This window comes from Macaca fascicularis, chromosome 10 (genome assembly GCF_037993035.2).
Source record: "Macaca fascicularis isolate 582-1 chromosome 10, T2T-MFA8v1.1".
NCBI classification, from domain to species: domain Eukaryota; kingdom Metazoa; phylum Chordata; class Mammalia; order Primates; family Cercopithecidae; genus Macaca; species Macaca fascicularis.
The window spans coordinates 22,957,236-22,971,430 of NC_088384.1; the positions used below are offsets into that span (position 1 = coordinate 22,957,236).

The 14,195-nt window shown below is 45.0% G+C and overlaps 1 protein-coding gene across 10 annotated transcripts in view; it reads left to right on the top strand.

Moving 5' to 3' along the window:
* Positions 1–14,195, top strand: part of CHEK2 (checkpoint kinase 2) — a 55,232-nt gene that overhangs the window by 30,031 nt on the left and 11,006 nt on the right. For 7 of the 10 annotated variants that reach the window (XR_012418888.1, XR_012418887.1, XM_065522318.1 and 4 more), the window contains 3 exons: positions 1,239–1,292; positions 8,063–8,124; positions 11,344–11,443. Coding sequence is in view for 5 of the 10 variants with exons in the window: in XM_065522318.1 (XP_065378390.1) it covers positions 1,239–1,292; positions 8,063–8,124; positions 11,344–11,443 (216 nt within the window). In the remaining 5 variants the exon portion in view is untranslated. The remainder of the gene's footprint in view (positions 1–1,238; positions 1,293–8,062; positions 8,125–11,343; positions 11,444–14,195) is intronic. The other 3 variants (XR_012418889.1, XR_012418890.1, XR_012418891.1) reach the window with 1 other exon arrangement.

Below are 14,195 nucleotides of genomic sequence, written 5' to 3' on the forward strand. Positions count from 1 at the left end.
GGCAGTGAGTATCCTTGGTTTGTGGATTAGCCATAGATTTTTAAATTTTTAATTAAATCATTGAAATAGCCTTTCTTTATAGCAGTCATTTATTTTACTACTTTTTTTTAATCCACATTTACTGTGTGGGAGAGATGGCCAAATGCATTGGTCTTTCCACATGTGACTCAAAAAAGTAATGTAAAACACAGCCTCTAATCACATTTTCCCTTGTGGCCAGCTGTTTCTGGCTATTATACTTTCACATTCTTTAAAGATCAATTTTTTTTCCCCCTAGACAATGCCATTCTCACATGGCAAGAGGAATTTCCTTTTTGTGTTCACTTTGTTATAGATCTTTTTCCCTATGATTGTAAGATTTGTTTCCCATTTAGGGGAGAAGAAAATACCAACTAGATTGTTAAAAACTGGGAGCAAAATTTTATGTTTTGATTTCATTATTTGAAGCAGATTGGACCCTTTGTGACCATTCTGTTATCAGAGTATACCCTGACTTGGTAATGAGTTTAGCAGCTTACAGGAAGAGGCAGGCTCTTAAAATTAAACATCTGGGTTTCTTAGCTGAAGTTCATTTTACATAAATATGTAATTCTATCTCCTCTTTGCTTGTGGAGGGTGTAGCCCAGGAAGTTGAGTTACTTGATTCATCCTTTTGGAATTGTAACAGAACAACTTTAGTACCCTGAAGCCTCTTGTCAGAGTCTCAGTAAATATATGAGCCTGCTATTGAAGTTGGAACCTGTATCTGCTCTATTAGTAGAAATTTGATTTGACATTTTCTTTATGCAGTTTAATTGAACACCTTCTTGTTCATGTTTCTTTTATCATTTTAATTAATGTAAATAGTTCCATAGCTAATAAGTAGGGTTTACTAATTAAAAATGAACACAGTGGAAAGATACTTGTTTCTGACTGTGGACATTAGGGCAAGGGACTTCTGTTTTCTGAGCCTTGGTTGCCCCATCTGTAAGATGGGGATTCTGAGGCTTATGAGACATGATCTCTGTAAATAAAGAGCTTGGCACAGGGCCTGGCCATTTATTGACTGCTTACTATTTGCCAAGCATTTTACAGAGTTATTTTAGGTGAAGTATTTAAGTCATTGACCTCTGGGCTTTGATTTCTTTGTATGAATAGAGTTGGGTTTGGAACTCAGGCAGCCTTGAGTCAACTAAGTTTAACTGTAAATGTTTTTAAAAATATATTATTAATAAACTCTGTTATTCTATTTATCAAAGGACCCAGCTCTCAATGTTGAAACAGAAATAGAAATTTTGAAAAAGCTAAATCATGTAAGTATTATTGTAAGATATGACTCATACTTAGATTTATTTATCTCAAAATATGAGAAGAGTATAAAGCCTTTCAGTATAATAAAGATATTGGCCGGGTGTGGTGGCTGATGCCTGTAACCCTAACACTTTGGGAGGCCGAGGCAGGCAAATCACCTGAGGTCACGAGTTTGAGGCCAGCCTGACCAACATGGTGAAACCCTGTCTACTAAAAATATAAAAAATTTGCTGGGCATGGTGGCACATGCCTGTAATCCCGACTACTTGGGAGGCTGAGGCAGGAGAAGTGCTTGAATCTGGGAGGCAGAGATTGTAGTGAGCCAAGATCGCGCCACTGCACTCCAGCCTGGGCGACAGAGTGAGACTCTGTCTCAAAAAAAAAAAAAAAAAAATTAAATGAATAAATAAAATAAAGCTAATATTAACCTGGGTTCTTTAACTTATGTGTACATGTACATGCATGCCTAGTTGTCATATAGCTGGGAAGAGTTTTACCCCAAAATGTTATTGAGTGAACAATACTATATAAAGATTTCATGATTAAATAATTGCATGATATTTCTTCTGAGTTAGTTCTTGACCAAAAGACATAACAATTATTCTATCTCATAGACACAACTGGTTATATTGGAGAAGACAGTGTTAATTTTAGTAAATTTGGTTTAGTTATACCTGAAGTTTTAACACATTTGAATACCTTTTATTTGGAGTAATCCAAATAAATCCAAGCGTATCCGTTAAGTATGACAACATCCTGTCCTTATATCTGATTAAATGGTGTCTGTGGCCTTGTTGGGTGTAAGTAGTTCTTATCTTTTTGTGCAGTGATGACTCTGTCTCAATGAAAAATGTGTCTCACTTTTAAAAAGTGAGAAGAAAAATTAGCGGGTGGGCCTAATCTTATCTTGCTTTTTATTGGTTTTTTCAGTTTCTTCATTAATTCATGAGCACCCATGAAGGCGTAAGCTCATTAGGCACTGGCATTAAACTCAAGGCAAGACCACTCTCCTGTCCAGCTAATGATGATCTTATTCTGGCTTTGTTTTTTTTTGAGACGGAGTCTTGCTCTGTTGCCTAGGCTGGAGTGCAGTGGCGCAATCTTGGCTCACTGCGAGCTCCGCCTCCCAGGTTCACGGCATTCTCCTGCCTCAGCCTCCCGGATAGCTGGAACTACAGGCACCCACCACCACACCCGGCTAATTTTTTGTATTTTTAGTAGAGATGGGGTTTCACCATGTTAGCCAGGATGGTCTCAATCTCCTGACCTCGTGATCCCCCCGCCTTGGCCTCCCAAAGTGCTGGGATTACAGGTGTGAGCCACCGCACCTGGCCTTATTCTGGCTTTTAACCTCCAAACAGCAAAAAGGTTTCTTCTCTGTTGTTCTACCTCTCCAAATCCCCCCAAAATGTCAGTAGAAACTGAGGAGCAATTACTGTTGTTGACACAGTACTTCAACAGGTTCCTTTAGAACTCAGTGGGTGGACCTGAAAACCCATGAGAACCTGAGTGGCTGACCTTCCTGCTTGGCTTCTGTTTCTTTTGCAAATTCTTCGTCCTCCCTGAATTTGCCAGGTCCTTTTTCCAAGAGATGGGGAGTCTCTCTTTAACATACACACACACACACACACACACACACACACACACACAAGTATTTTTAGAGACCGTCTCTCTCTGTCACCCAGGCTTCAGTGCAGTGGCACAATCATAGCTCACTGCAGCCTCAAACTCCTAGGACCAGGCGATCCTCCTGCCTCAGCCTCCTGAGTAGCTGGGACTATAGGCATGTGCCACCATGCCCTTCTGGGAGAGAGGAGCCCTCCAATTTTCTGGGGTGGGGTTGCATCAGACCTACCCTTAAGATAAACACAAATGCGCTGGGCACTGTGGCTCACGCCTGTAATCCCAGCACTTTGGGAGGCTGAGGCGGGCAGATCACAAGGTCAGGAGATTGAGACCATCCTGGCTAACATGGTGAAACCCCGTTTCTACTAAAAATACCAAAAAAACCCAAAACAAAACAAAACAAAAATTAGCCGGGTGTGGTGGCGGGCGCCTGTAGTCCCAGCTACTCAGGAGGCTGAGGCAGGAGAATGGCCTGAACCCGGGAGGCAGAGCTCACAATGAGCCGAGATTGTGCTACCGCACTCCAGCCTGGGCAACAGAGCAAGACTTCGTCTCAGGAAAAAAAGAAAAAGATAAACACAAATGCTCAGGGAATTTTCTCTGATGTCAGATGATCTTCAAACACAACATTTGTACAGATCCGGTGTCCAGTGCAATAGAGAAGAATTCAAAACCCTAAAAAAGATTTCTAGACATTTATTTGCATTTTACAAGGGCACATGGAACTCTTGGGAATTAAACATGGGCTCATGAGTGCATTTTGATGCTTGGGGACAATAAGTAGAGTCTAGTGGCCAAGAGAGCCGGAACTTTGCAGTCAGAGATTGATATGGAGAGTTTTTGAACACTTATCATGCCAGGCTGTTTTGTGGACCCAGGCAGTGGTAAGCACAGATAGCGCTGTCCTTTCCTTCCCTCACATGACTTTAGTGTGGAGACAGACCTGGGTTCCTATCTCAGTACTATCAAAGAAACTGAGAAGTCATTTGAAAAGTTTATTTTACTTATTGGAACCCCCGTTTCCTCAGCTGTACAATGAAGACAGTAAGAATACTTATGTCACAAGGTCAGTGTGATAATTTAATGAGACGTGCTCCTAAAGCTTTCAGCACAGACAACACACTTGGAGAGTGACAGAGATCATTAATTCCCTGAACTGCTTTCCCAGTGTGACCTAAATGGAAGGTGTGGGTTAGTAGCTTCTGTTTCCTGGTAGAGAGACCCTTTTAGCTGTGACAGCCCCAGTCAATGACCCTGGAGGTAGTGGACACTAGAGGAGATAATTCACACTGGTTCTGACTATCAGGTATCTCTTCATGCTCTGTTAGCTCCAGACCCCACCCATTTTCGGATAGGTACTGGCACTGCCCGTTATGAAGCCAACCAGAACCAAGCAGTTCCCATTTTTCCTTCTCTCTGTTCCTTTTCTATGTGTGGCTTTTCTTCTTTCCTATTTGTTTATGTATGTATGTATGTATGTATGTATGTATGTATGTATGTATGTGATGCAGTCTCCCTCCGTTGCCCAGGCTGGAGTGCAGTAGCGTGATCTCGGCTTACCGCAACCTCCGCCTCCAGGGTTCAAGTGATTCTGCCTCAGCCTCCAGACTAGCTGGGATTACAGGCAGCCGCCACCACGCTCAGCTAATTTTTGTATTTTTAGTAGAGATGGGGTTTCGCCATGTTGCGCAGGCTGGTCTCGAACTCCTGACCTCAGGTGATCTGCCTGTCTTGGCCTCCCAAAGTGCTGGGATTACAGGGGTGAGCCACAGCTCCTGGCTTTATTCTCCTTTAAAAGGTACTTTTTACAGCCGTGCATGGTGACTCATGCCTATAATCCCAGCACTTTGGGAAGCTGAGGTGGGAGGATCACTTGAGCCCAGAAAGTCGAGACTGCAATAAGCCACGATCACCCCATTGCACTTCAGCCTGGGCAGCAGAGTGAGAGCCTGTCACAAAAACAAAAGCAAAACAAAACAAAAAACACAAAAACCTGACCATATGACTCAAGCTGCCTGTTTATGTTTTCCCCATCCTACCCAGAGGTAATGCCATTACCTTGAATGCTGTGTGTACTATCCCCCGCCTTTTTTTTTTTTTTTTTTTTTTTTTTTTTTTCCTGAGACAGAGTCTTGCTCTGTTGCCAGGCTGGAGTGCAGTGGCGTGATCTTGGCTCCCTGCAACCTCTGCCTCCCAGGTTCAGGAGATTCTCCTGCCTCAGCTTCCCGAGCAGCTGCGTGCTACAGGTGCATGCTACCACGCTCAGCTAATTTTTGTATTTTTAATAGAGACGGGGTTTCACCATGTTGACCAGGATGGTCTCGATCTCTTGACTTGGTGATCTGCTCGCCTCGACCTCCCAAAGTGCTGGGATTACAGGTGTGAGCCACTGTGCCTGGCCTGTCCCTTGCTTTTTTATTTTAATTTAATGTAATGTAATTTTATTTTATTTTAGTTTTTTTTTATTTTTTTGAGATGGAGTTTCGCTCTTGTTGCCCAGGCTGGAGTGCCATGGCGTGATTTCGGCTCACTGCAAACTCTGCCTCCCGGGTTCAAGTGATTCCTAGGTACAAGTGATTCTCCTGTCTCAGCCTCCCAAGTAGCTCGGATTACAGGCATGCACCACCATGCCCAGCTAATTTTTTTTGTGTTTAGTAGAGACAGTGTTTCACCATGTTAGTCAGGCTAGTCGTGGACTCCTGACCTCAAGTGATCCACTCGCCTTGGCCTCAAAAGTGCTGGGATTACAGGCGTGCGCCACCGCGCCCGGCCCCTTGCTTTTGTAAAGCCACATATATATATGTATCCCTAGATAATACAGTTTTACTGCTTGTTTCTGAACCTTATAAAAATGGTACACATTGAGTGTCCCTTATCCATAATGCCTGGGACCAGAGGTTTTTGGATCTTGAATCTTTTTGGATTTTCGAACATTTGCATTGTACTTCCTGGTTGTGCATTCCAGATCCAAAAATCTGAAATCCCAAATGCTCCAATGAGTATTTCCTTTGAGTGTTGTGTCAGCTCTCAGAAAGATTTGGGGCCAGGCGCAGTGGCTCACACCTGTAATCCCAACACTTTGGGAGGCTGAGGCAGGTGGATCACGAGGTCAGGAGTTCAAGACCGGCCCGGCCAAGATGGTGAAACCGTGTGTCTACTAAAAATACAAAAATTAGCCGGGCGCAGTGGCAGGCACCCATAATCCCAGCTACTCGGGAGACTGAGGCAGGAGAATTGCTTGAATCCCGGCGGGGGCAGAGGTTGCAGTGAGCCAAGATCGCGCCACTGTACTCCAGCCTGGCGACAGAGTGAGACTGTCTCAGGAAAAAAAAAAAAAAAAAAAAAGATTTGGATTTTGGGATCATTCAGATTTTAGATTTTTGTATGTGTGATGCTCGACTTGTATCATACTCTTTGAAGTCTTTTGTGACTTGCCTTTTTCATTCAACATTATGCTTCCAAGACCCATCTATGGTGGGAAAACTGGGCATTCATTCATATATTGTGGGAAGGTTCCATTGGAGGATCTTAATCAGAGTGATGAGTGATGAATATGATGAAATACACATTATAGGAAGATCAATCTGGCAAGTTTTACCACTCTTTTGAATCTAAAACCAAAAAATCTGATGGCTTTTTAAAATTCTGATATAACTACAATCCTCCTCTGTGCTGATGAATACTCACCAAATCTTTTATTTACCCACTGAGCTTAACTGTCTTCTGTCCTTTTTATTGTAAAAACAACAGGCATGCCCACCGGGCATGGTGGCTCACTGCTGTAATCCCAACATTTTGGGAGGCTGAGGCGGGTGGATCACTTGAGGCCAGGAGTTCAAGACGAACCTGGCCAACATGGTGAAACCCCCTGTCTACTAAAAATACAAAAATTAGCTGGCTGTGGTGGTGCACGCCTGTAGTCCCAGCTACTCAGGAGGCTGAGGCAGGAGAATCGCTTGAACCTGGGAGGTGGAGGTTGCAGTGAGCTGAGATCACGCCACTGCACTTCAGCCTGAATGACAAAGTGAGACTCTGTCTCAAAAAAAAGAAAATGTGGCTGTCTCAAAAAAAAGAAAAAAAAAAGAAATAAAAATAATAAAAAAATAGGTACGCTAAGTGTAAAGTCATGATATTGTATAGGCATTTTAAAATGTGCAGTACTCTCTCCCTTACCCTCAGTGTTCTTCCATGCATTCTGCATTGATCAGCGGTCAGGAACTGTCAGCCATGGGGGCGGTGTGTGTGTGTGTATGTGTGTGTGTATCTGTCTGTCTCTCTGTGTCTCTCTGCCCCCCCCGCCCAAGTGTGTTTTAGAGTTCTTTTTTTTTTTTTTTTTTTTTTGAGACGGAGTCTCGCTCTGTTGCCCAGGCTGGAGTGCAGTGGCCGGATCTCAGCTCACTGCAAGCTCCGCCTCCCGGGTTCACGCCATTCTCCTGCCTCAGCCTCCCGAGTAGCGGGGACTACAGGCGCCCACCACCTTGCCCGGCTAGTTTTTTGTAGTTTTAGTAGAGACGGGGTTTCACTGTGTTCACCAGGATGGTCTCGATCTCCTGACCTCGTGATCCACCCGTCTCGGCCTCCCAAAGTGCTGGGATTACAGGCTTGAGCCACCGCGCCCGGCCGTGTTTTAGAGTTCTTATAAAATTATAATTTTCCTCTTCCTTCAAAAAATGGTAGGATCTTGTTCCATGGGGTCCAGTTGCCTGGAGGTTCCAGTTGCCCGGAGCTTAAATAACCCTTGTTTGGCAGCATGGCTGGGCTCCTACTTGACCGCTTTTATTCATGCTACTTGTCAGTCTCCCTCAGGGTTCCTTAGGCTGTCCTTGAGTACCTCTGCTCTGGGGCAGTGAGGAAGAAGACTGGGAAGAGAGCCAGCCTTCATTCCCAGGTAGCATCCTTGCATATGAAATATGAACTAGTCTCTCACCATCATGGTGAGGTGGAAAATTTCTTGCATGTTCTCACTGAGGAGTCGGCTAGATTCTGTCTGCCTTCTCCCCTGATTGAACTTCCAAGCCTCTGGAGGCAGGGGGCCAAATGCCTGGTCTTGGCCTCCCTGTCCCTCTGGGCAGACAGTTCTAAGCTCTTGTGGTTTTCCTCTTGGGAGTTTCTCACTACTTTCCCTTTTTTCTCCCCCTCTTCTTAGCCTTGCATCATCAAGATTAAAAACTTTTTTGATGCAGAAGATTATTATATTGTTTTGGAATTGTAAGTAGTAAACTTTTTACAACTTTCTGTTCCCATTCAAATGCTTATAAAGCCACCAAAGAATCTAATGTAGGCTTACCTTTCTCATCCTGGGGGACCTCAATGTATGTACTTAGTAGTGGGGCTCACAAAGTCTGTGTGTAGGGAGTTAATGTCAACCCTAAAAACCCTCCAATGTTTCCAGAGATAGGTGGTTGGGACTCCAGGTCCTGGATCTGTGACCTGGGCTTGAACGCCACTCTGCAGTTGACTAGCTGACCACCCATGGGTGAGTTTATGTCACCTCTCTGAGTCTCGTCTTCCTAGTGTTAAATGGGGATTATAATGAGCCCCCACATGCAGAGTCCTTGTATGAATTAGATGCTTTGAGGGATGGAAATCCCCCAGCAGAGCACCTGGCACATGTGTGTACTCACCATGGGGCAATATTGTTATAATTGGCTCACCATAACTGTGGGTTTCCACATCCGTGTACTCAACCAACCTCAGATCGAAAATACTTAGGAAAATAAAATGGATGGTTGTATCTGTACCAAACATGAACAGACATTTTTCTTGTTATTTTCTAAACAGTACTGTAGAACCACTATTTACATAACATTTACATTGTATTAGGTTTCGTAATTAGTTTAGAGATTATTTAAAGTATCCAGGGCCGGGCACGGTGGCTCATGCCTGTAATCTCAGCACTTTGGGAGGCCGAGGTGGGTGGATCACCTGAGGTCAGGAGTTCGAGACCAGCCTGGCCAACATGGTGAAACCCGGTCTCTACTAAAAATACAAAAATTAGCTGGGCATAGTGTCACACACCTGTTATCTCAGCTACTCAGGAGGCTGAAGCAGGAGAATCGCTTGAACCCGGGAGGCAGAGGTTGCAGTGAGCTGAGATTGTGCCATTGCATTCCAGCCTGGGCCACAGAGTGAGACTCCATCTCAAAAAAAAAAAAAAACACCACACACACACACACACACACACATACACACACACATACACACACACAATTAGCCAGGCATGGTGACACGTGCCTGCAATTCCAGTTATTTAGGAGGCTGAGGTGGGAGTATCACCTGAGCTTGGGAAATCGAGGCTGTAATGAGCTGAGATTGTGCCACTGCACTCCAGCTTGGGCAATGGGAGTGAGACTGCCTCAAAAAAAAAAAAAAAAAAAAAAAAAAAGTAGATGGGATGATATACATAGATTATATACAAATCTTATGCCATGTTATATAAAGGGCTTGAGCATCATGAATTTTGGTATCTGAGAGGGCTCCTGGAACCAATTCCCCCTAGATACTGAGGGACGACTCTACTCTGAAATATCTACCTGGGTAGGCCTTTCTACGCAGGTCCTTTCAACCCAGGACCAGGTTGCATGGTGGCTCCTGAGTATCTCTCAGTGTTTTGGTAGTTTATTTCAGTGGCGATAATGTCTTGTGTTATTTGGTGTAATCAGAATAACTTCCTGTCTCATTTCTGGAAGATAGCTGTCTTGATATCTGCTCCTGCATAAATATTAAGTGTTTCTAGGAGCAGCTATTGTGGCAGGCACAGAATGCTTTGCTCCTAGTTGGCAAATGGTATCTATGCAGGGTGATCATTAAGACATATAGAAAACAGGTTGGGTGTGGTGGCTCTCACCTGGAATCCCAGCACTTTGGGAGGCTGAGGTGGGCGGATCCCTTGAGGCCAGGAGTTGAAGACCAGCCTGGCCAACATGGCAAAACCCCCTCTCTAATAAAAATACAAAAATTAGCCAGGCATGGTGGCACATGCCTGTAGTCCCAGCTCCTCGGGTGGCTGAGGCATGGAGAATCACTTGAACCTGGGAGGCAGAGGTTAGGAGCTGTGATGGACAGAGCAAGACTGTCTCAAAAAACATATGAAAAAAGACTATATGGTAAACAACACCCCTGGTCACAGCATTAGGAGAGCCTGCAGCCCCTTGTGGATCTTAAAGGAATATCTACTGCTATCAAATAGGAGATTGTTACCTGACTAAATCTAGTTAACACAGTTTAATAAAAGTGATAAGACAGGGCTGGGTGCAGTGGTTCACGCCTGTAATCCCAGCACTTTGAAAAGGCTGAGGTGGGCAGATCACCTGAGGTCAGAAGTTTGAGACCAGCCTGACCAACATGGAGAAACCCTGGCTCTACTAAAAATACAAAATTAGCCAGGCATAGTGGGGAATGCCTGTAATCCTAGATACTCAGGAGGCTGGGGCAGGAGAATCGCTTGAACCCGGGAGGTGGAGGTTGCGATGACCAAGATCGTGCCATTACACTCCAGCCTGGGCAACAAGAGTGAAACTCCATCTAAAAATAAATAAATAAATAAATAAAAGAATAACCTTGCCAAGCACCAGTGCCAGGAGCTTTTCCTACATCAGTTATATCTTAATTTTTATAACAACCATCAAGGTAGATGGTATCATCCCCATTTTTTAAGTGGTAGAAACAAACTCAGACAGGTTAAATAGCTTGCCCAAAGTCCAAAATCTGGGAAATGGTAGAGTTGGGGTTCAGATCCTGGTTGTCTGTTTGTAAATTTCTGTTTGCTCTTGTACATCAGTCTCAGAATCATCTGTGGTGTGTGATAAAAATGCAAACTCCTGACTGGGTGCAGTGGCTTACCTGTAATCCCAGCACTTTTGGGAGGGCAAAGTGGGCAGATCACTTGAGGCCAGGAGTTTGAGACCAACCTGGCCAACAAGGCAAAACCTTGTCTCTACTAAAAAAAATAACAAAAATTAGCTGGGCTTGGTGGCGCATACCTATAATCCCAGCTACTTGGGAGGCTAAGGCATGAGAATCACTTGAACCTGGAAAGTGGAGGTTGCAGTGAGCCAAGATTGCACCACTGCGCTCCAGCCTGGGTGACAGAGCAAATGTCTCAAAAAACCCCAAAAAACCAAAAAAACAAAAAAAACCAAAAGCAACTCCTGGGCCCCACTTCCAAGCTACTGAATCGGATTTTTTAAAGTTCCCCAAGTGCCTCCATTGCCCACTTCTTTCATCTCATTCCTTAGTTTCCAACTGGGACATCTGATTGTGAATAAGGCTTATTACCTCATTAGTTTTAAAAATGGGAGTCAAAAGTGAATAAAAATGTCAACTGTTTGCTTGTCTTAATGAATTTGTTTTGTTTGTTTTATTATCTTCTGTCCAAGTGCATTTCCCCCCAGGGAATGAACCCCTTTCCTTGCCTTTGTGTTTCAGGATGGAAGGGGGAGAGCTGTTTGACAAAGTGGTGGGGAATAAACGCCTGAAAGAAGCTACCTGCAAGCTCTATTTTTACCAGATGCTCTTGGCTGTACAGGTAAGAGAAGCCCTCAATTATTTTGACAGATGACTTTCTTTTAGTTGAATTACTCCCTGAATTAGGCAGAAATTGAGGGACCATCGATTAAAACTCAGAAGAGAGGCCGGGCTCGGTGGCTCAAGCCTGTAATCCCAGCACTTTGGGAGTCCAAGATGGGCGGATCACGAGGTCAGGAGATCGAGACCATCCTGGCTAACATGGTGAAACCTCATCTCTAATAAAAAAAAAATACAAAAAACTAGCCGGGCGTGGTGGCGGGCGCCTGTAGTCCCAGCTACTCGGGAGGCTGAGGCAGGAGAATGGCGTAAACCCGGGAGGCGGAGCTTGCAGTGAGCTGAGATCTGGCCACTGCACTCCAGCCTGGGCGACGGAGCGAGACTCCATCTCAAAAAAAACCAAAAAACAAACTCAGAAGAGAATCTGTGTGTTTGCTGTTCTCTTCTTGGCAAAAATGTCCCACTCCTCTCACTGAGATGAAAAAGCTCTCACTGGCCAGGTGCAGTGGCTCACGCCCATAATCCCAGCACTTTGGGAGGCCAAGCGGAAAGAACATGAGGTCAAGAGGGCGAGACCATCCTGGCCAACGTAGTGAAACCCCATCTCTACTAAAAATATAAAAATTAGCTGGGCGTGGTGGCGCATGCCTGTAATCCCAGCTACTTGGGAGGCTGAGGCAGGAGAATCACTTGAACCGGGAGGCGGAGGTTGCAGTGTGCTGAGATCACGCCACTGCGCTCCAGCCTGGTGAGAGAGTGAGACTCTGTCTAAAAAAAAAAAAAAAAAAAAAAAAGAAAAAAAAAAAAGAAAAAACTCTCACTGTGTAACTTAAGAGAAAGTAAGAAAGGGAATTAAAGAAATAAATAGGCCAGGCACAGTGGCTCATGCCTGTAATCCCAGCACTTTGAGAGGCTGAGGCAGGAGGATCACTTGAGCCCAAGAGGTTAAGTCCAGCCTGGGTAATATAGTGGGGCCCTCATCTCTACAAAAAATAAAAATAGCCAGTCATGCTGGCGGGCAACTGTGGTCCTAGCCACTCTGGAGGCTAAGGTGGGAGGATGACTTGAGCCTGGGAGGTTGAGGCTGCAGTGAGCCACAGTCATGCCACTGCACTCCAGCCTAGGAGACAGAGTGAGACTCTGTCTTTAAAAAAAGAGAGGCCGGGCGCGGTGGCTCAAGCCTGTAATCCCAGCACTTTGGGAGGCTGAGGCGGGTGGATCACGAGGTCAGGAGATCGAGACTATCCTGGCTAACATGGTGAAACCCCGTCTCTACTAAAAATACAAAAAACTAGCCGGGCGTGGTGGCGGGCGCCTGTAGTCTCAGCTACTTGGGAGGCTGAGGCGGGAGAATGGCGTGAACCCGGGAGGCGGAGCTTGCAGTGAGCCGAGATCACATGCCACTGCACTCCAGCCTGGGCGACAGAGCGAGACTCCGTCTCAAAAAAAAAATAAATAAAATAAAAAAGAGATAGCATGGTCCTATGTTGCCTAACTTTAGCTTGGAGGTATTTCTGGAGGGGTCTTGATCATTAGGTTCATTAGTTCTCCTTGATCCTTGTAGAAGTCTCTCTTAACTCAGAGTGGGAGCTGGGCAGGTTTAAGGGCAAAGCTGCAAGTTGTGATGATTGTGACATGGGTTGGTCCCCCATGGCTCAGAACTAGGTGTTTCCCTTCAGGTGCAGCATCCTGTTCACGGCAGTGGGCTGGCCGGCAGGGCATGCACATAGCTGTCTCTATTCAGTGAGTGTTAGATGAAAAAAACAGCTGGTGGCACTTGCTTTGAGGAACATCACCATTTCCCAGACCAAATGTGGTTGTGGCCATTCCCTTCCACAGTCTCTTCTTGAAAATCCACTCCATGCAGGAAATGCAGTGACTGGGAGCAATCCTTGTACAGAGTGAGGATCAAGAGAAATTTTTTTTTTTTTTTTGAGACCAAGTTTTGCTCTTGTTGCCCAGGCTGGAGTGCAGTGGTGCGATCTTGGCTTACTGCAACCTCTGCCTCCTGGGTTCAAGCGATTTTCCTGCCTTAGGCTCCCAAGGCTGGGATTACAAGCATGCGCCACCGTGCCCGGCTAATTTTTTTGTATTTTTCTTAGAGACGGGGTTTCTCCATGTTGATCAGGCTGGTCTCGAACTTCCGACCTCAGGTGATCCACCTACCTCGGCCTCCCCAAGTGCTGGGATTACAGGCGTGAGCCACCGTGCCCGGCCCAAGAGAAATTTTTTTGTGATTGGTCTACGTAGGTTTGCCCTCCCTGGAGGTTTCACCAGATCCATTTCCCGGTGAAGGTTTTGCAGAAAATGTTTGTTCTAGCCCAGAGGGACATCTAGAGAAGACTGAAACCCCTAAACACAAGCCTTTTAAATTTATTTTTGTTTTATTTTATTTATTTATTTATTTTTTGAGACGGTGTCTCGCTCTGTCTCCCAGGCTGAGTCTCCCAGGCTGGAGTGCAGTGGCACGATCTCGGCTCACTATAACCTCCATCTCCTGGGTTCAGGCAATTCTCCTGCCTTAGCCTACCCAGTAGCTGGGATTACCGGTGCCTGCCACCACACCTGGCTAATTTTTATTTTTATTTTGTATTTTTAGTAGAGATGGGGTTTCACCATGTTGGCCAGGCTGGTTTGAAACTCCTGACCTCAAATGATCCGCCTGCCTTGAGCTCCCAAAGTGCTGGGATTACAGGCATGAGCCACCGTGCCTGCCCACAAGCCTTTTTAAAAAAAATTTAATTTTAATTTTT